This window comes from Amphibalanus amphitrite, unplaced genomic scaffold (assembly GCF_019059575.1).
Source record: "Amphibalanus amphitrite isolate SeventyFive unplaced genomic scaffold, NRLGWU_Aamphi_draft 000591F_arrow, whole genome shotgun sequence".
In the NCBI taxonomy this organism is placed as follows: Eukaryota; Metazoa; Arthropoda; class Thecostraca; order Balanomorpha; family Balanidae; genus Amphibalanus; species Amphibalanus amphitrite.
This window is the reverse complement of record NW_024882085.1, coordinates 309969-332716: the sequence shown is the minus strand read 5'-3', so window position 1 is coordinate 332716 and position 22748 is coordinate 309969. Positions and strand designations below refer to the sequence as shown.

General features: G+C 55.8%; 1 protein-coding gene across 2 annotated transcripts; it reads right to left on the bottom strand.

The window, feature by feature from the left end:
• Positions 1–102: 102 nt before the first annotated feature.
• Positions 103–22450, bottom strand: LOC122394436 (zinc finger MYND domain-containing protein 19-like). 2 transcript variants are annotated; one of them, XM_043391311.1, is made up of 6 exons: positions 22077–22442; positions 4285–4451; positions 3719–3950; positions 2450–2593; positions 2135–2254; positions 103–1992 (listed from the first exon to the last, which is right to left on the bottom strand). In XM_043391311.1, exons 1-5 carry the CDS (start codon positions 22173–22175, stop codon positions 2144–2146), a joined length of 753 nt encoding a protein of 250 aa, XP_043247246.1. In that variant the 5' UTR covers positions 22176–22442; the 3' UTR covers positions 103–1992; positions 2135–2143. The 2 variants fall into 2 exon arrangements, with proteins under 2 accessions (XP_043247246.1, XP_043247247.1); XM_043391312.1 differs by having other exon boundaries at positions 103–2254; positions 22077–22450.
• Positions 22451–22748: the final 298 nt, after the last annotated feature.

The following is a 22748-nucleotide window of genomic DNA, read 5'->3' as shown; positions in this document are numbered from 1 at the left end:
CAATTCAGCTCGTTCGGAACCCTTGTCGCCCATCTGCAGTACGATTTTCAGTCCCAAAGGGCGACGGACGGGCAGCAGCTCGTCCAAGCAAAAACACACGGCTCATATAAATACCTATATTGTAGATGCATGTACAATGTTAGTAAAAACTGGGAATCCTTGGTTAGTCGACTAGATAATGTACCACCCACATCGGAACCAGTGCGTACACGAGTACAAACAAAAGAAAGCACAACGGCAGAGAGGAGGACTCACGACATTCACACATCCGCTCGGCTCGGTCGTCGGGTCGGGCGCGTCACCCGAGACGCCTTCCGACGTCCCCCGGAGCCCCCTACGTACCGCACCCACGCATACAGCACACAGAGAGCACACACTGAGTTTCTCGTTTGTACAGGCGCCGGTGTGCGGACCGGGCCGACCGCGGTCCGCGCGCCGCCGCTGGTCGGCACCGGCCACGGAGGGCGGAGGTTTCGGTCCGTCACCGGTCACCGCGCGGTTACTCTACCACCGCCTCGGCGCACACGGACACTGCCGGGGCCGTCCACCGACCACCGCCCGGCGTCTCGGACAGCCCGCGCGACACACGGAACTTGAGCATGTGTGCCGCGCGGCCGGACGGCCGGGCCAGGGCGCCGCACCACGGCGAGAGATCGACGCGGGCGAGGCGAGCAGCGACGCAGGCGAGGCGAGCAGTGACGCAGCGCGGCGCGAGCTCAGCGCTATCCCAGGGCCCGCGACAGGCAAGCGACGGCGGTGGTACTCGGAGATCTACCTCCACAAACACACCCAAAGGATACTGGAGCCAAATTCACACTGCTACACGCGACACCAGAGATTGGGAACACACCCCAACGGCCAGGTAAAGAGTACACAGTCGGATAACAGTTACCCCGTTAGTAATGCCAACAGAAAGAGCGTTGAGCTTGCGCGTCGGTGGAATGCTTTTCGCATTAGCCATCGATGTGCTTAATAGAACTCGCCATTCAAATGTGCCACCGTGCAAGATATGCCAGAAAGTATCGACGATCATCCGCTGCAGCTTTGACAGAGAGCAGGCTCGCCCTTGGCAGTGTACAGACGCACACTGTACAGATAGCACACAAAACCCTAAATATGCATGCAGCCTCCCTTTGATGCCGTGTTCCACACATGTGCAGTGAAAAGCCTCCTTATGCCTATGTCGTTCTTTGGGCCCCACCAGGGAATGCTTAATGAGGTATACAGCGCACACAAAACACCCACACGTGACACTGGTTAGGCAGGCCGGGCGGTCGGTGCGACCGCGCCGACGTGCATCGATTCGATTCGATTCGCGGTGAGCAGGCAGCAGTGCCGGTGAAGGCGTTCGTGCGTCGGTCAGTCATGGCAAGAGCGATGGAAAACGGCGAAACGCGCCGCACGATGCATGGAATGTCATGATGCCCCACACACTATACAATACACACCCGTGAACCCTATATGCAACGCCACACACACATACATACACTCGGCGCTGGCGGCTGAGGGCACCCTCCGCCGCTGCGCCGCCTCCCGAGGAGCGGCGGCCCGGGTCGGCCGGACTCCCCAGCTGCGGGTCGCCCACACTGGAACCCGATACCTGGCGGTACCCCCACACAGCACGCGCGGACGGCGGGGCAGATCGCCCGCATGGTGGGAATGCGTCCCTTTCACCAACACTGTCCTAGCTGACAACGCAGCCGTTACACCGCGAGGCTGTCGATTTATCCATCTCCTGATACCAGGCTGCTCCCCCATCACCTCTTGCAAGGGTCTCCCATAAACGGAATGACCATTCCTCAGAGGTACGGGAAATGATCAGCGGCCCCAATTCCCTCACGGACTCTCAGTCTCCACCAGTCCCTCACTCCATTCGCTCCAGCTCGGCAGTTCGCCCCACGTCCAGCCACTCCGCGCCGTCCGGTGCCCCGCTGGCTGCGGCGCTCGGCGGCTCGGTGGCGCCCTCTGCGGCGGGTCGCGCGCGGCCGCACCGCGCCGCCGCCACTCCGCGGCCGGCGCCGTGTCTTGGGCTGAGCGGGCGGCGCCGGCCGGCGGCGGCGGCGCGGTGCGGCCGCGGCTGAGATCGGGGACCGGCCGGAGGACCGACCCGCAGGCCGCAGAGGGGCGCCGCACCAAGGCGGTCCTAGCGCTCCGGCGGCCGCTCGCCGAGCATGAAACGCTTGCGCTCGCGGCAGGACTTCTTGTGGACGGGCCAGTCGCGCTGCTGGCAGGAGGTGCCGCAGTAGCGGGCAGTCTGGTGGCACACGGAGAGCAGCGAGGGTCAGACCACGTCAGTGACAGCAAAAAGTGCGTGTAGTTCCGCAATTCACAGAATGTATAGCAATAACATGGCAATAACAGCAACGGCATGATACAGTGGTAAAAAAAATGCAATTCACCTCACGATTACGGTTGTTGGTCAAAACGACAATAGCCCGCGGTGTCTCACCTGGCAGCGTCCGCAGATGCTGAATTCGCGCAGCTCTCGCTCGATGCGCGTGCACGGCGGGTTGCGGCACTCGAAGTAGATGCACTCGTCCTCGCTCAGGTCACCAATGCCGTCCAGAGGCACGCGGATGATGGTGCTGGTGCTCTGTGGGCCAGCACATGAGGGTCAGCACTGGGTGGGATAATGGGGTACCCTGAGGGAGGCGATGGTCAGGAAACAATAACAACTCTTTTCAGGCATCACAGGGATGGTTGCAGCACTGAGACGTACTGAAATGGGACCACGGGGAGGCTAAATGAACGTACCGAAGACGAACCAAGGCGGCAAAAAACGAAAGGACTGAGCATTTCGACACGAATTCGTCACCGTTTCAATAACAGCACAGCTTAACAACAGCAAGCCAAGTTCAGCTTGCACCCGATCCAGAGTCGGCGGAAAGGCATCAGAGAGTCGCCCAGAGATTCTCTAAACAGCGGCACGAACAAAAACGAGCGCCGCTGCACAAAACTGTCCGAGTGGACAATATCAGACGGAACGTAACGCAGTGCTTACATCTGCGGCGAATAGTTCCGTCAGTGACTCAGTACACTCCAGCGCTGGTCAGGGAGCAAACAGTTGATTGTGGCGAGCGTTAAAAACAAGGTAGAGACAGCGAGCAGTCTGGAGCCTCAGTTACACAGAGCAGAGGACAGAACAGAGTACAGCAGAAAGAGCAGAGCAGAGCAGAGCAGAGGGCAGGAGAGCAGAGCTGCAGAGGCCAGGAGACAGCTCGGGCCTCGGCAGAGATGAGTCACTTAGCCACCGCGCACAAAGTTAAACAGAAAAAGTCGATTTGCACACCAGACGGTCACCGCGACTCGACTTTGGATATCCAGAGTTCGGACAATGTGTGGACCACAATCAAAATGAGCCTGTATAGGCGGATTGATGATTACCATAGCACTTTGGACTTCTTCTAAATTTGTTGTTCCTAAGCTCCGTTCCAAGCGAAAAGTTCAACCACGGGAATGCTGATAACGAATTTCATCTTAGCTTACTGATCTCAGGCAGCTTTTGCCAAATTGTCAGGGAACTCAGATTTGTTTTTCAATAGAAAAACACAATTCTAAAGAATAGTGTTTTAACTATTGACAACAAACCTTCGGTTAAAACATCACTTGAACAAACTGCAACTTGCTCTGTACGCACAACACTACGCTAAATAAACATCCCTCGTACATTACAACAGTCTCCCTTCCCCTACCCTCCCCCACTCCGACCTGCACCCACCTCGACGTTGTCGGCGGGCAGCTGCTGCATGGCGCGCCAGTAGATGGAGGTGGCCGGGTCGCGGTCACGCTCGCGGGTCTCGCGCTCGGCCTCCAGCTCGACAGGCGTGGGCGGGCCCTGGCCGCGCGGCCGGTCCGGCACCAGCGCCAGGTTCTCGATCCGATTGTCGACCGTGATGCCGTTCATGTGGATGATGCGCCAGCCGGGCGCCACCCCGCCGCAGTATCGCTCCCTGCGGAAGGGGGAGAGAGAGGGTTAAAAGTTGGTACTGGGATAGCGGGGTGAGGTGAACTTAACCCCACAGCAAAATGACAAGTGACTTCTATTCCCGGTTGTCACCTAAGAGACGGTATGGCGAAGAAAACATATGGAAAACGTTAGTAGCAACCTTTCCCTTCGAGCCATCACTATCAGAGTGACCCCGCTCCCAATGTGACTGTGCCAGTCTATCACACACAGTGACATTTGGTGACAGACGCCGGTGACATTTCGAGTCGCTGTGGTGCCCCTCTCTGACCCAGCACCGCCACCGCCGCCCGTCCAGCCGGGCGAGGCTCGCCACTCACCACAGCATCGAGTGCACGAACTGTCCCGAGCTGCGCCCGCGGTTGATGTCGAAGCACCAGGCATACACCGCCGCGCCGTTGCCGTTCCGATCGATTTCCAGCCGCGCCTCGAACGCATACTGCTGCACCAGGTTGATATCGCGCTCATCGAGCAGCGAGAACTTGACCTGCGGCACACGGAGGGAGGGGCACGGGGCGGTCAGGGTCGGCGGTCCCACGGCGGCGGGTCACACGGGTCAGCGGCTACACTGCGGCCGGGTCACGGGCGGGTCACGGGCGCGCGCGCCGCGCCGGGTCGGGGTCACGGGTGTGACGGCACGGCGAGGTCAGCGCTCGTCACCCGGCTATAAATACAGGTCGGCCGCGCGCCGCGGCGGTGCAGGAGGCGCTTATCGCCGGCAGCGCCGCGCGGGAGGGGCTGTTTTGCTGCCGGCCGAACAGCGGGCTGCCGACTCGGGCGCAGCAACTCCGAGCCACTGACATAACAAAACATGGCAGCGGTGAGCGGTGGCCTTGTAGGGAAGCAATAGAACAATAGCGTTTCATTTGCGCCTAATACGTGTTGGGAGTGTCAGTGAGGGAAATATCAGATTATCGGAAAATAAGTAACTACCGAAGAACAAGACGCCATGTAACAACCATTCCTGGCTTGTAGAAGCGCTAAAACATGCCATATCGACGTGGACAATGGCCACCCTTCGCTTCCATCGTCCTGCATTGGTGGGAACTCGGTCCACGGCCGCTGCACCGCCCCGCCGCTAAAAAGGTGACTCAATATCGAACAATGGTGACGGGGCCACAAAGACGGCTCTGCCGACCGGTGTGAGCGCGCTGACAGGTCCGTGGGGGAAGCCGCCGTCCGCGGACAAGGCGCAGCCGACGGTCACCGACGACAGGCCACCGACTGACCGGTGGGGGGCTGTGTCGGACCCCACTGATGGAGTCTGGAACTTGGACAGACTGCGATGGAACAGACTGTGGTGGTCGGTGGAGTGGACTGTCTTGGGATGAGCCGCAAGCCGGGCGTGAAAAGGTGCGGCCGGCGGCCGTCTGCCGCTGTGCAGTGTGCGCCGGCGCGGCAGAGGCGGCCGTCTCGGGCAGGCGGCCACCGCTCTCCGGCCGGCCACTGTCCGCTGCTGTGCGCCGTGCAGTGTGCTGTCTCGGGGAGGCGGCCGTCGCTCCGCGGCCGGCCACTGTCCGCTGCTGTGCGCCGTGCAGTGTGCAGTGTGCTGTCTCGGGGAGGCGGCCGTCGCTCTCCGGCCGGCCACTGTCCGCTGCTGTGCACTGTGCTGTGTGCTGTCTCGGGGAGGCGGCCGTCGCTCTCCGGCCGGCCACTGTCCGCTGCTGTGCACTGTGCAGTGTGCTGTCTCGGGAAGGCGGCCGTCGCTCCGCGGCCGGCCACTGTCCGCTGCTGTGCGCCGTGCCCCGTGCAGTGTGCAGTGTGCTGTCTCGGGGAGGCGGCCGTCGCTCTCCGGCCGGCCACTGTCCGCTGCTGTGCACTGTGCAGTGTGCTGTCTCGGGGAGGCGGCCGTCGCTCTCCGGCCGTTGTCACGCGGCGTCACGGCTCCGGCGCACCGCCAGCCGGCCGTGTGAAGCGCCGACCGAGCACGAACGCCGCGTGTCGGGCGTCGACCGCGCACACGGCTCCCCGCGCCGCGGCGGCCCGGCCCGCCACGGTGGCTGGCCATCACGAGCTGGCGGCGGCGAGCGCCAGCCGTCAGCCCTTCGCACTGCCGCTGCCCGGACAGCCGACACCCCGGACACGGTCACCGATCAATGATCACATTCCCAGGCAGTTCTCAGATGTGCGGTCTCACACCCAAAAATATCGACGGCAATATGTCCATACATCGCCCAATGCGAACGGTTCCTCGGAAAGAAACCAGTCACCTTTTACCTTGTATCGGTCCACGCGCTCCCGATCCATTTGGGTCACAAAGTTGCCGTCGACGGTAACCATGACAACTCAGCCTACCACAGCAGCATGCCGTGAGCTCGCCACCGATCGGAAAACAAAGCTACCTCGCCGTCGACCGATCACCGATCGCCGGGACAGGGAATAATGTGTTCACGGTCGGTGTGGACGGCACTCGTGGTTACAGCCGCCGCAGCCGTAACACCGACAAAGAGAACCCACGAATCGGTGATGGCAGGCAGCCCGAAACGATGACACCTTGCGCCATACCCCTCGGTAGCTCTGAGAGCAGAAATACCCGTGACAATGTGACATGGTTGGTATGTTTCGTCAGGGAAAGTTCAACCATAATTGGATCGTTTACATCCGTGGTTCTATGGATTGTGCCGGCTACACAAACCCAAAATGAGATCACCTACACAATAAACGTTCACTAATGACAAGTCAAAACCGCCTCATTATGGAACTGACTAGCAATTTGCCAGCATTCAGTGAACATGTCGCGTATCTTGTTGTCACTAAATGGTCTGCTCTGCTTGCTTCCCTGCGATGCAGCCCGCTGCCCCACATAATGCGTGACGTGTCAGCTGCGCTGTCGGGTAACGTCACCGGCCGTGCCACTATCGCCGGAGGCCGCTGTGTCAGACGGTGTCAGTCGTGTCGGACGGTGTCAGATAGACGTGTCATCAGCAGCACGGCGTGATGCCGGAGCAGCCATCCCCCGTGTTCCAATTAGCGGCCCGGCGCACTATGGTTGGAAACGGCCTCACGGATGGCCGGGGGTCAACGCGAAAAAAATGTTTTGCCCATAACTTGTTAATGCGTAGACCGACTGCGATGAAACTTTGCATAGGTATACCAGTGTCTTTCGTGCATCATACAGTAACTCAGAAATGACGAGGTCACGTCACGCGTGTGTGACGTCATCATTGCAAGTATGCTATAAGTCGCCTATGTCTTTCGTTATGTTATCGATATCGTTAGGCATTTTGAACATGTTTTGAATACTGCTATTACTGAATGGATATTGTTGTTATGCTTTAGGGCGAGAAATATCAACGTAGTGACGCACAGTGTCTTACTATTGGTCATAAAGGGTCAAAAATTTGGAGAAAGAGTATTTATGATTTTTTTTAGATTGGGCAAAAAAGTAAGAAATAAAATGACGATCAAATGACAAAACATGCGTCAAATTAACCCGGCAGTTGCTGGGGTATTTCCCCATCCGCCGTTTGCCGGGGGGGGGGGGGCGTTCAACGCCCCCAGCCGATAACTCGCGAACAAATAGGCGCAGCGAAACGCACGAGGCGCGGCAAACGAAAGAAGAACGCAACGAGACGATTCACATGAATACTTTAAAGTTGAATTTCGAGGTCACAGGTCGGGTCAAGGTCAGGTCAAACACTTGAAATCGGGATTTCAGTAGCGTGGACTTTAGAACCTCGCAATCGGTGCCTCGCGTTTCGCGTTTCGATTATATCGTCATCAGTTGGTCCTAAATAAATTCAGTCATCAGTTGGTCCTAAACAATCTGTCACAACTGTCACAACTGTCACAACCCTTCATATAAGTGCTAAAAGAGTGTCAGATCAATGTAACCGCAGGTTGTTTCTTCATTGACAAACACTATTCGTTAGAATTGTGTTTTTCTATTGAAAAACAACCGGAGCGGTCCTTCTCCGGGCTATGTTTTGCATGGTTGGCAGCGAATCAGTACAACTTGACGGGGGCCTAGACGAATCGCTCAATTTCCGTAAAAAGTTCAGGGTATGAGCTCCCGCAGGCGATCTACCTGATGGCACCGGTCGCTACTCGCTCAGAATTCTTTTGCGCGTGGCACGTGCGATTCCATTTTCCCCATGTTAAGTCAACGGGGTTTTGGACACTTTTTGCGCGATCGCGAATAGCGGAAAAAATCGCCGATCAAGGTAGGGTTTGCTGCACCCCATTTTATGACCGACACGTTCAGGTACACGCCCGTGGGCGCCGTATACCCGTCAGAATTCGTTAACTTGAGTTGCACGAGTTTGAAGTTGAACTTTTTTTGCTCCCCATGCTAAGTCAATGGACGTTTTTGCAGAGACATTTTCATTCGTTCATTGCACAAAATTATATGATACGATTTTGTTTAAACTTTCAGGACCTGTTGAGAAACGACCATAGAACATGTTGTTATGCTTCGTTATGAAATATAATGGCCCGTTTTGGGGTAATCGGCACGTGCATTTTCCCATAGGGTTAACATGGGAAAAAATTAAAATGCGATTTGCGAAAAATTTCGTCAATTATATTTGCTGATATTTTTAGGGTCGGATCTCGGGCTGGCACCCCAACTGACGGTGGTAACTACTTAAAATATAATTGACAAAATTTCGGGTAATCGTCACAAACAGTTACCCCATGTTGAGCCTATGGCGATTTCGAAAAATTATTTTCAAATCGATTTTGTCAAAAATTTCCACGTTAGATTTTGAAAATGTTCCAATATGTTGTGCCCCAGGGTGTCGGCTACCACATGGTATGGGTCAGATATGGGGCGATTGAAAAGCACGTGCCACGTGCAAACGTGTTTGATGGGGTAACCTCCGGGAAAATCCGACATTGGCCTACTCGGGGTCCTCTGGCGTGGAAACGACTTCAACTAGCGACACCAAATCAGTGCAGCCGGTGAGCAGATGAGTCCAGCTTGTCGCACTAGTGGTCACGTGTCGCACGTGCTATTGCACGTGCCGTGGCAGGGGGTCAATTTTGGTGCTTAAATATACTAGCATTGTGAAATGCAAGGAGTGGGGGAAATAGCCGTCAGGCCGTCAGTTTTTATGATAGGGTCGATCTGAAAACGGGTTTAGGCACAGAATGAAGACGTCTAAAAAACTGCTATCTCGGATTTTTTGTAAAATGAAAAATTTAAAATTCTGGGGAAGTTATATATTCGAAAGGTGAAATTTCCCTAAATTTTCCCGTTTTTCGAGTTTAGCCGTCCACTGTTCGGAGACGGTGACACCGGCCGGGGTCATCTTTTACATGCTGATGGCCACGTCGATGGGTCATCACGTGGCGTGAACGGTGAAGCTACCAGAGGTCCGGCACGTGCCACGTGGCCACGTGTTTGAGTCCCGTACCTCCCAGATTATCGTGTGTTTGCCGATTTGTGGCCTTATAGCACGAAAACAGCACAAGCCAGGAACACTGAAATGGTGCAATCAGTGAGCGGACAAGTCCTGCTTACACCACCGGCGGTCACGTGGCACACGCGCAAATTTGTGCACCTCCGTTGCGGAGATATTTTATAGTGAAATATTGAAATAAACATAACTTTGTCAGTTTAAGTCCAATTGGGCTAGATTTTAGTGGGTGGATAAAATTGTTAAGCGACAGGAACGAATGCGCCACGTTTGTTGCAGTGCGCCACGTTTGTCTCAAAGCGCCATTTTTGCCGCAAATCACAGAATGTGCCTAACTTTATCGAACATGGGACGATTAGGATGCGCTTTGATTGAGGGATGGCTGCTTAAACGGCAGATATGAATTCACCACACTTGCCGCAAGGCGCCATATTTGTCTTAATGCGTCAGTGTTTAGTTTAACGGACGGCGTGCGTTTTTTGCGGCAGTGTTTGTAGCACACCGACTCCCGTGTGCACGTGCAAGGCTCATCCCCTCGTTTGGCGGCGGGCGTTTTTGCTGCGTTTTCAAAGGTGCTTGCTCAAACAACCTGCGGTCCCGCGATGCGGAGCCCAGCATCGCAGATGCTGGTAGGGGTCAGTCAAACATAGGCCACTGGCCAGGGTCAAAGTCAGGTCAATCAGGTAAGCACATAACCCCGAAAATTAAAACTGGTACCTATTCGCAGCCCATGCATGACACATGTTTTATGGGTACTTTTGGGCGTAGAACACGATGGTGACATTCATTTTCTCATACGAGTACGTGGCTGGTTGAAAAAGATCAATTTCAGAAATGCATGCATCATGGTCGTGAAGTAGTCACGAGAAATTGCCAACATTCAGTTCAAGATTTTGGAAAATTTAGAACGATGATCAAAAACCATAGTTAACCATTTGATTTGCCATGGTATTTATTGGCAGTGTAATGGCGTTTACAGCATGTCTGTATGTCTGCTCTGTCGGTGGATATCCATATCCATACTCCAGGATATCCATACACGTTTGCACGATATCCATACTCCAGGTGCAGGGGCGAGCAGTTACTTCTTACGAGGGGTGCGGAGTCGAAGTCAGAGTCGGAGTCAGAGTCGGAGTCGGAGTCAGAGTCGCCCAGAGTCGTGGCAACGAGCCAGGAGTCGGAGTCGGAGTCGGGGTCGGTCAGGAGCCCGCAGTGGAAGTCGGAGTCGGTCCGAATCGGAACAGCTCCATCACGACTCCGAAACACTGGCAGGGGTCCGGAGTCGGAGACAGAGTCGGCCGGAGTCATGGCAACGAGTCAGGAGTCGGAGTCGTAGTCGGAGTCGGATTTGGCGCCACCACGACTCCGCAAACCTGCTTCTTACCATCATTTATAAGGATAAGCGATTGCAAGACTGACGAGCCGACCTGGTGCTAACGAAGCGACGGGTAGGTACGCCTCGGGAGATGAAGCTTCACGGACGATTTTGCGCACAAGTGCGCAGTCTGCTTTTACGTTCCCCTTACGCAGAATTGAACAGAGATTTATTCTGCCAAAAAGCTCAATGGAGGTCGATGGAGAACTTTTTGTATGTCCAATGAAACATAAACGTAATTTTGCAAATATTGCTGTGGTGACACTGCAAACAGAATGCAATGCCGTTCCTGATTTTGAACACGCATGGGAAAAAGAGTCACTCCACTCGATAGCCAGCATAACAAGGATTATTTTGATATATAATAATCCAGCTTTACAACGTCATGGAGGTACTCCACATGCTATCACCAGCGCGGTTGTTTAAACCTTTGACGGCGCACCAAAAAAGCCACTATCAGAAACTCCCGATTCCACGTACAATAATGGAGACTAAATGCGCAACTAAATAATTTTTTCTGCCCAATTCAAAACATTTCATCAATTTCCAACAGAATGACACCCCAAATATACATAAATTCCGAAATTGCCCACGGCCATCCGTGAGGCCGTTTCCAACCATAGTGCGGCGGCGGAGCAGCACGCGCTGACGGTACGGCGGCGGCGGACGAGCTGGGCCGCGCGGCGCGGTCGGCCGGTTGGTCGGCAGCTGTGGCCGGCGGGTCGGCAGGTGTCGCCGCGCCGCTCAGTGCGTGCGGCCCGGGCCGGGGGGAGCCCTCTGCCACCACCTGGTGCCGCTGCGGGCCGGCGCGCGGCGGCAGCAGCTGACTGGCGGCCGTCGACCGCGCGCTGCCGCCGCTCCGGCGCTCCCAGCTGCCGCCGCCCGCCGCACACTGGGCCGGGGGTCCGGAAAAGTGCTAGAAATTATTTGTGATTGAGTTGTTGATCTCAGTGACAAGCAAACATGCTAAAAACGAAGTGGGGCTGCTTAACCCTCGCCGGACCTATTGTCGGACCCCCACCCCCTCGGCCGGCCGAGGGGGGGGGAGGGTTGGTACGACCCCTTTTTGCCGTTTCGCCCCTAATGGAGCTAGAGCCTCGCGGAAAAAACAAGCGTGTGCGCCGTTTCAAGGCGGAACGATTGATACCCGATTTTAAGGTTCCAGGTCAACCGGTAACCTCTGAGGTGAAGTCAAAAAGCCCAAGGTAGGGTTTGGTTTTTGGCAAATAATTTCGCAAAAAATGGCCGCAGAGCAGCGATTTTGGCACCATCGTGTTCGTCTGGCTCAGGCGCGTCGAATGGTATACTTTTTGTTCGGGTGAGGTCAACTTAAGGTATTGACCTCGAGTCAAGGTCAGTTCAGAGCCCATCAGGCCACGAACTTAATCGAAGGAGGTCGTATCGCATATCATTCGATTCGGGAGGTCTTCCCGAGTCCATTGGTGGCTTTCCCGAGTCGCTGGCTCAATTTGATCATGAGTTATTGACGAGAAACTCCTATGAGCGGTGTGACGTCATAAATGACGTCACGGAAGGTCAAAAAATGCAAAAGTAAAGCATCGGATCTTGCAAGGAGTGCACGAAATCACGATTCCGTGTGCTTGAGATAGTTTGAAATCATTCCATGTGCAAAAACAACAGTTTCCTTATTTCCCCATTCACTTTTAATGGTGAGGTCACGTGACCTCGAAGAGTAGCAGGCATTAGCAAAAAGTGCGAGTAGGGCATGACAGAAAGATGTTTGGTGGTTTGTATGGCATGGCCATTTTTAACGGCTCGAAATAACATTTCTCAAAAAGTCTAACTAAAGAGCAAGTTGTTGTTGATTATCACTGACTTGTGTTTAGGGGTTAATAATGACTGAATTTTTGAGTTTGGCCCAGAAATGTTGACAGCATTGTGTGCGTTGATCAATTCTGAGCTCAGGGACATATATTTCATTTAGATTATAAGCGTTTGTTTTTCACAACTTCCAGCGTTTTAAAGAGCGCCGGGCCTTCAGTAGAGCGGCGAGGTGACAATTGCCCCTACATCATGTGGTTTACTGGCGCATATCTCGAAAAGTAGCAGGGAAAAGCAGCAAAGCACCTATATGGAACAAAAGATGAGTAATCAGAGGCTAGTATGAAATGTTCCTTTTTAGCTGCTCGAAATAACGTTTTTATAAAAGTCTAATTAAAAAATTGGATATGATTTTAAATTACGTCTTGCAGCTGCTTGCAAACAGCTAGCTTATCTTGCAGAAAAGCGATGCAATATGTCAGAATGATGTTGGCACAGTAAACAACAGTGCCCTGAACTAGTCTGACAGGAAATTTCGTTCAAAACGACGATTGGTCAACTAATAAATTACCACTAAAGTTCATCATTAAAATCGGTAAATGTTGTGGCCTATAGAGAGTCTAAATTGTCTTGTGTTTGGTGACAACTGACGACCTCAATTTTGACCTTAGGGCAAAACTAGCATCGGAATCGTATTCTTCGATCAATTTGGGATTAAATGATACCTATTTTGTTCATATTGCGGACAGTCAGTTTGGGGGAATTTCTAGCGCTTTTTCAGGCTGCCGGCCTACAGTGCGCCGCCGGCGGTCCGGCCAGAGCCGGCACAATAGCAGCGCGCGCCGCCCGCCGCCGGGTCTTCCCTCCCCGACCCAGGGACCGGCACTGCTCCGGCGCTCGACATGGGGCAGACTTGGGAGGCAGACACAGCGGCAGCCGAGAGCCCATCCCGCAACAGAACGGTGCGACGACCGGAAGAAGGTTCCGATAAATCAACTTGTACTCTGAGATCGTGGCATCTAAGAGGTGATTATGCCGGTCTTCGCCCGGACGGATAAAGTGACTGAGTCTGCATATACAGTACACTAGTACAGTCAACAGACACGTCCGATTTTGGGCAAGAGCTGGATATTGCAGACATTCATACAATTGTTTCGAGCTCCAGCCTGTACAGTCAGGCAGTCGTGACTTTGTTTTGGCTATCTTTTATCAGCAGTTACTTCACAACACATTCTGCCACATTCCTCTGCCAAAAGAGGAAAAACACAGATAGGGTGCTAAGGAGTTCGTTGGCATTAGATTACAGCTGTAAACCCTGCGTGTGATAAAAACTGGAGGGCTTGGGCGTGTATCAGCTGTTTTGAATAAACACGAAAGGCACCGGTGTAGCGGACCGGTACCCCGTGCCTCGTTAGGCGAGCTTTAGGTACGATCGCACGCTGGCGAAACGTCAGGCATTCATCAACCCTGGCACAAACATTTGACGTCAGATGATTTACATATTTGTCAAGACCACACTTCCTCAGTTTACCCAAAACCAAACCCTTTTCCACTCATTCATTGGTCAGCTCAAACCCTTGCCGTCTACAGCAGTTTCTATTCCTTTCAGAGCTCAGATAATCCCCATCAAACTACATCAGTCCCTTCACTGCGCAGACTCCCATTTGACATGTTTACCTCAGCGCTCATGCCGGATGCCCCGCCCTCCCAATCTACCCCATTTCCTCCCCGGGCAGCGGGCGGAGTTTCTATCAGACCGGCCACCTGACCAATCGAGTCGGGCACCGCCGCGGGTGGTGGACACCGCGCCATCACCGTCATCACCGTGCTGAGGATGCTAGTGATGGCTGGTTCGGCCACGGGACGCTTTGAGGGCCAACGGTAGGCCTCCTAGCCCCGCCGGCTGCCGTCCCGTTCTGAGGCGGCGGCGAGGCTCTGTTCCGGCCTTGGTGAGCCGGCTGGTCCACGACGGACCCGTGGCCGCCGGCGGTGTCCCCGAGGCCAGCGGTCGGCCCTATGGAGCGGCGGCCGGCCGTGGACGGTGCCGCGTGACCGTCTGCCGACGCCAGCTCACCGCCCGCCGGCTGACCGCGGCGGTCGTAAATACCCCGCACGAGGCGGCACGGACGTCCCGAGCGGCCGAACCTTGACCGTTCAGCGCTGGACGAACCAGCGATAGCGCTACGGGCACGTACTCCGGAGACTAGTTAATGAGCCGACTGATTGGCCCGGCTTGGCGAGCGTTCGACGGCAATGACACGGGGACTATCGGGCGCTGACGTGCTACTGAAAGGACGTGACCGATCTCGCCTGACCCTCCGGTTTAAAGACTGGCGCCGCTGCGGCGCGGACTCCTCACCTATCACAGCTCAGCGAATTTGTGCAGCGGACTGCAGTCATCGCCATGCAGCATCGGTCTTCCGATACTCTCCAGCACCGGTTCACCATTGTGAGAGGACGTGCGAGTGCCGGGGGCAGCGAGTCAGACAGGCAGCCGCGCTGCCCGAACGGTCGGGATAGCCCGCCCACGCGTCACGACATCCTATCGGCAGACTTCGAGCACATGTAACCTCCATGTTATCTACCCCATTCCTTTTGTCCGAGCTGAAAAACACCAGCGGAAGTGGTCGGAGTGTTCCAGCAGTTGGAGCACGTGCTGAGCTGTGTCTCAGGCAGGGCCGCGCCACCCGGGGCACCATGCCGCTATCTCGGCGCCGCGATAGCCTATCACCGGCGCGCGGTCCGGCGCGAGGTTGGCGCACGATACGCCGCCGAGCACTGCGGAATGCTCAGAGATCTGACCACCCTTGGCCGCTGGCAACGTCAGAAACTTATCCCACCCCTTCTTGAGGATGCTTCTGTCAGTCGTCAATCGCCACCCAAGTTGCTAACGCCGGTGCATCTGCTGACTGCCCCAGAGCCCCCAGGCACCTCCCACTGAATGGTCCCTAAAACTGGGATTGAGAGCCTCCCAGTCCCGAGCAGACTGTGCCACATGGTAGCCTCAGCCCTCAGCCTGCACCGTCCCGCGGCTCGGACCGCGCCGTCCCGCGGCTCGGACCGCGCCGCCGCAGGCCGCTATCTGGGGCGGCGCACCGGCAGATGGTAGACCCGTCCGTCCGTCCGCCCGTCTGTCCGGCGGCCGGCGGCGTGGCGGCGTGGCAGCCACCTGTTCTGGACACCGCCAGACGGGCACACACTGAGCTCATCTGGGCAGCGGACGAACGGAGACGGGCCGAGCGGAGAAACCATGAGAGGAGGGATGATATGACTGCAGCGAAACGAGCGCATGGGTAGTCCCACCGTTCGTTCCTTGGCGAGCCCCAAGAATACCAGGGCCAAGGTCCCCTGGCCGACGTGATAGCGTCAGCACGGCAGAGCACATAAGTCAATCCATACAGTCAGTCAAATGCGTCCTATGCAGCTGAGCTTTACAGTCAGTTGAGTCGTACAGTCGGTCAGCTGAGCTATATAAACAGAAGTTGAGTCATACAGTTGGTCGGCTGAGCTACATCTTTCACCATGCAGACTGCAGAGCCATACAGCCAGTCAGCTGAGCCATATAACCAGTTGAGTCAGCTGAGGGGGAACCCGGACCGGTCCTCCGTCCCATCCCGCGAAACCCACTGAACAGCGGGGGTCGTCGGCCCGAGAGGACACGACAGCAGGGGACTAGGGACGGCCCGGATGGTCGGACGGTCGCCGGCTGGCGGGCGGCGGACCGGGCCCAACACACGGGCCCATAATACGGCGTGCAGGCGCACAAAGGCTGAGCGGCGCCCGCGGCCGGCCCATTCGGGGCCGTCTGCCGCACTGCGGCGCGGCCACAATCAGAAGTTCGGGGCTGCGACTGCGGACTGCGGCCGGCGTCTGGTGGCCGTCCCCGGAGAGCTCTGGCTCTCCCGCCCGTCAGAGCCGGCCGGAACCGACCCGGAGCCGCCGGACAAACGCCACAACCACGCACCACGCCGGTCGGCACCCACTTGCGAAAGGTCCGCGATAAGATAACATGTCGCAGACACGACGACAGCGAAGGAAAGAACAGCAAAACGGAAACGGAGAAGTAGATAGTCCAAGAAAAACGAGCCCTTATCAAACCGGTTTCCTTTGCGTGAGATAGATCCACCAGACTGGCGGCGAGGGTCTGAATACAAAGTAAGACATTACATCGCTTCGACCGGGCCATAAAACCGCGGGACGATGGGAAACACGGATAACGTATAAAAGATACATGGTGACAATGACCCTCAGTGGTAGTGAAACGATCCTTGTGCAAATGAAAAATTTAAATGGCGCACACAACTTTTCTTTCGGTGCAGGTTCAAAATATTTTTTTTGGGGGGGGGATGAATTAAGAGTAGGTATGTGTAATGCACGTAACAACTAACATCTCATCCAAGCTCCTAAATTAAAATTTCTTACAAAGTGTCCGTAGAGAAATTGGACTTTGACCGGACACTCGAAAGCACAACAGAAAATCACCCGTGAGAGGCGGCACGAGGCCCGTCGCACTTGTCCGCCATCCTACAGACCGAACAGATCGAACCGACCGCTCCTGCAGACCTCTCCCGACAGACGGGACATAGATCGGCGGGCCGAGCACCAGAGGGCCGGGCGACGCCATTCCACACAGGCACCAGCACCGGCCGGTGCTCAGCACCAGCTGATCAAGATACGCGCCGGCCGTCCGCGGCTGCATTCCGCGAGCAGCTGCGCCCATAAGGCTGGAGAGACTCGCCGTGTACCGACTGATTGTGTCAGGAAGATAAACTGAGTTCAGTGACACGATCTGCGTGTCCCGGCGACACTCTTCTGGAGAGCGGGTCGAGATGTAGCGGGTCGAGACGAGGCGGCAGGCCGCTTAGGAATGAAAAATTCGTTATTAAAATGCGTACCTACTAAGCAAAAAGGTCAGAGACGTCAGTGAAGACAGGCTGATTATATCGGGTGCATTTCCACGAAAGTTTCTCAAAGCATTTTCATATAGTTGCGTCTAGTCTCCACCATCCAGTAAACCCATCCCACAAAAAGTGACCACATCTTACAAACGGTGACCACACCCCACAGTGACCCCGCCGCCCCTTGCGTGACCCGTCCCGTGACAGGGTGACGGGTCGCCCGGCGCCCCACCCCGCGCAGCATCCCCCCGGCGCGTGGCCCGGCCCCGGGTCCGCCCGTCCGGTCCCCCGCCTCGCGCCGCCATCAGGCCGGGAGGAAACTGTCGAGCCGGGGAGCCGGCCGGCCGGGGAGGCTGCGGGCGGGGAGGGCGGCCGAGGGGACGGCACGGGAGGGGTATCGATCAGCTGTGGCGCCGGCGCCGGCCGGGGAGAGCGGCGCCGGCCGGCCACGCCGAGGGGAGGTCGGCGCGGCAGGAGCACGGGCAGGTCCGCAGTCCCCAGTGACGGAGCGGGTGGCGGGCACAACACCTCGGCACAGACTAAACAGCACCGTGTGAGTCCGCACACAGCTCTGATCCGTCACGACCCGAGGTGACACGCCGCAGATCATTTGTCCAGATCCGCCGGACGTTCCGAAATATCCACAAACGGAACGGGACACAGCGTGAAGCAGGTTGACCTTGAACGGCTATTAGCATCCTGCTGAATAAATAGCTGTTAACAGCTTAGCTTAGTAGGTTACCCGGCAATACAGTAGCCAGTAGCCACTAAGCCTGGCGGAAAAGGGGAACACTTATTTGCCCATGTGTAAACTTTTTTCCGCCGTGTAAACATCCTACACGAACATGATCTCCACCCGAAGCTCGAGATGTGACCAGCCCAGTTCAATGTCATTTTGTCACACATTTCCCCCTCGTTTTCCGCGTTCGGTCTCCCCGCTCCGGTGGAGCGCGTAGCCGGCGGCCACGTGGCGATTTTCCCGTGGTAGCGGGGCGGCGGGGCCGTACCCGGAGCCGGCTCGGCCCGCACCCTCCCTGCCACCATTCCATCCCGTCCGTCCGTCCGCCCGTCCGTCCCGACCTGCTGTTTGTGGCAGCGGGGCGGCGCGGCACGCGGCCGGAGCGGGGGAGGCCGCCGCCGCGCCGTCCGGCTCCCAGCGCGGCCATACCGGCGCGGCACTGGCCCGCGGCCCGACCGGCACCGGCAGAGGCGGGGAGGGAGGGGTAATTACGGCAGCTCCGACCGGCACGCAGCCGCGCCGAGCCGACCAACAACCGGCGGCAGCCGCCCGGCCGCGCGAGGAGGGAGAGATCGCCGCGCGCGCCCGTGCCCTAGACCCAGTGCGCCAGGAGAGCGGGAGGGCCGGCGGGGCACAATGGCAGCCGCGCGGAGCACCGACCGGCAGACAGACGGAGCGACTGAATATCGCGGGTCAGAGCCGCACACACCGGACAACTTGTCCTGGATATAACACAAACCCTATAACTTCAGAGCCATGAAGGTCAATGAACTCGGCGCTACCAGACGAAGCTCGTGTGCAATCTACTCAAACTATTCAGGAAGAACAAATTTGGTGACAAACTTCGCCATACTTTTCAAACATAAGAAAGCAAATTCTGTCATTTCACAACTTAGCCGTCCTTCGGGATTGCGAGCATCACGACCGTGTCACTCATGACAATCAACTTCTACTTAGCCCAAGAACAAAGCCAAAACTCGCCGGGCGAGGACAGAGGACGCTACTGCTGACGCCCACGCGACGCGTGCGTCCGACGGTTCTCTGAGAGGTAGTGACAATCTCCGGCTCGGTAAACCTCTGAGCTATGCCTGGCAAAGCCGGGCGACCGGCTGCGGTCCGGTGGCGGCGATTTTTTGTTCGTGACCGGTGTCCTTGTCTCGCTGGCAGCGTGCCGCCGAGCAGTGCGTTCCAGCAGCGGGGCCGGGACGCATGCCGGCCATACACAAAGGACTGATCAGAGCGGCACTGTGCGATTTGGACGGACTGAAGCGAATGGAACGCGGCTGGAGCGGGCGGCGACCGGCCGTGAACGGAGCGGACCACCGGGAATCGGAGCGATCCCAGGGAGAGAGAGGGGGTTTGTTTCTGGGGCAGGCCGTAGGCAGTCGGAGGAGGGTGAAAGGCCGGTCTGAGGGGCACGAGGGACCCCGAGCCGGGAGGGCCGCGGCGGTCCGGACCGGGCCGTCTGCGGAGCTCCGGCACGGCGCACAAAAACTGGTCAGCTGCAGCACGCGGCAGCGCGGCGGCGGCCGGAGCCGGCGGCCCGCCAGCTCCGTGGGAGCGCGGTGCCGCGCCGCGCCGGCCGGCGGACCCGCCGGTCAGCGCAGAGCGCGCACAAAGAAGGCGGCAGGCCAGCAAGTAAGGCCGCCCAGCAACGCCTAACCGTAGCCACAGACACCAGACCAACCGGGGAACTGGGAAACCACCGCACCGGCCACACCAAGGACACGGGGCATGACAGTGCCAGAAACACGGCTACCGTAAAACACAGCGAAATTGCCGCCAGACCGCCGGTCCCAGCGCCGGCGGCCCGGAATTTCTGCCCAATGGGCACCCCTGCGTGTTTGGCCGCCACTGAGAGGGTCGGGAGGCCGGGCACAGACAGACACACAAGTGCGGACGAGCGGACGAACTCGGGAGACGCGCTCGCCACTACGGCCGCTAATCGATAATTGACGGACGCCGGCAGCCGCCCCCGCACAGCGCCGACGGCCGCCTAAAGGCCGAGGTACAGAGAATACGGCACTCACTCACTCAAAGGAGAGCAAAAGGTTGGCAGGAGAAAAGTGACGATGTGTCTCGAAAAGTGTCAAAACAGAAAGAAGAGTACAGTATCCAAAGAAATCGCCGTCAATATCATCAGCAATGGAAGCTCGAAACTGGACAATCGCTTCTACCACTGAACTTGGCCACTAAAAATAAAATATAGAGAACAATGCAATCTAAAGACATTATTTGAGACATGTCTCGAAACTACGGACTGTCCCACAGACCCACTCCAAGAGGCAAATGGCAATGTTCTCAAACTGAGATTTCAAAGTTCGGTGCCCGTTATCATAAATACTTCTCCACCGAAGAGCGTTCTGGATACCCCGGCGGTGGCACCGGTCCGATCCGAGCGGTGTGAAACTGGCCCTGAACGACAGGGCCACCGCGTCGCCAGGCCGCGGCAGGAGGCGCCGGCCGGCCGATTTCCCAGCTGCGCCGCGGGGCCAGCCAACGTCCGGACAAGGCCAGCGCGAGCAGCCGCCGACGGGAAGCCCATGACCGTGACGAGTCGTGTCAGCGGCCCGGGCCGGCTGATCCACGGCTCCAGATTACGGGCCGCGACAGAGCCATCAGAGGATCAGAGCGGGCTCAGCTCGGATGGTCCGCGGGCCCACAAACCGGTGCGCGGAGGCCGCTTACAGCGGTGAATGTCCAGCTTCCACGCCTCGCTCACACGGACCTAGTCACTCCTCAAGACTGACCAAACACGGTCACATCAGTATGTATACCGTGTATGATACCAGATACACGGTTAACAGCTTTTGAGCGATGTATCATGATTGCCCAGTGCCCAGTGTCCACGACGTGTCCCAAGTTGAATTATCCGCTACTCCTGACACGGCTCTGCTCCGTCCGTCCGCGCTGTGTGCCGGCCGGCTGCCCTGCGGCGGCCGTCGGCGGCGCGGCCGGTTCCGGTCCGGTCACGGCTGCGGGCCACAGGAAGCAGCGTCCACTCACCCCGGCCGTCAGCACACCATCGGAAGCAGCCTCCGGCGCGCGGCGACTGCAGGCGCCGGGTACGGCGAACGGCGCTCACCGCCGCCCAGCGGGCCGAGCACGGACCGGCGCCGAGCGGTACGAGCCGGCCGGCCAGCCGAGCTTCCCACTCACACACCACACCGGGAGAATGACTAGGAAAATAATCTGCAAGTGCAATTAACAGTTGTTTTGTTGTATGCTGACTCTCTTTGAACTTCACATTAACCAGTGATGAAACTATGTTTTGAAGAGTTTTGTAACATGTACTCAGCAAAGCCATCCCCAAAAGATGTCAATATCACTTGTCCACTTCAGTCTTTGAACTTGTAGCAAAGACTGAGGTCTAAGCTTGATAGCCTAAATCATCTAGCTTATCTTGTATTTACAAGTACACATGCCAAACTTAAGTACCAGTACTGGTGTTACGCTGTAGTCAGTAAATTATCTTAAAATGAAACTGATTATCAATCTAATACAATAAACCCTGGGTTAAAATAATGTCACATGGTACACTGGGGAAAAAGGGCATAATGTGAACATGGGAAATGGGTATTTTAACAGCCTTAGCACATCCCTCATATTCTAAAACAAGCCAATGCAAAACAAAACAATTGAACAATTAGTAATTAAGGCTCCAAAATTCCAAACTACAAAAAACACACACTCTCTCCAAGCTCAATATGCACCTACCCAGATACACATTTGAAGGGTTATCATCTTTCTGTGCCGTCCGTATAGCATTCAATGTTCAATGATTTGTAAAACCAGGTCAGAAACCCGCAGAGACATAGGTACAGCTTGCATTCAGCTTTGTTCAAAACCTATACATAAGATCAAACACAAATACATGGCAATGAATAGCATAAGAATGAGATCAGAATCAAAATCCTTCATCAACATGAATAAGACAAAAAGAACTTAAATTACCCACCTTTCCTGCTGCTCTGCCAAGTCTGACTATCCCAAGCTTCAGTCCTGCGCCAGTATTCTCGGCTGTGTGCAGGTGTGATAGATCTGGGATGTACTTCATGATGCACTGAGTCGAAGGGGAGCCGGATACTAAAAAGTATGATATGCGTAGTGCAGCAAGGCGACTCAGACTGAGGCTGCTAAAAGTCCACCTTGACCTACGCCCTCAGGAATAAGGTCTTTCAATCAATTATTATTAAAGAAAGTCCTTGCACGCTTCCAAAGTCCAGGAAGAACAGAAGGCTAAGCAAAATAACAAAGAAAATGCTACAGAAACACAACAGGAGAGGGCCAGATGCACGCCCTGCTCCTACGACCTCCGACAACGAACTGCAATAAATAATTTTGCCAAGGGTACTCCAATTTCGGTAATGGTATCTTATCTTCGTTAAAAACCTATTGGTACGTCACAAGTCTCAGCTTGACTTATTACGATTTCCTGTCTTTAAAAATGCACAATTCTCACAGATCAGGATCGATATAAGGTTCCATTGAAGAAAAAAAACAAGCAAAAAGCGATACTGTAACTTTTTAACCATTTTTTACGTTTGAAATGATTCAAAAAATAATTTTTGATGACGTCATATTCTACTTAAGAAAAATCATACAATGATAGCGCACTTGATTCATTTAT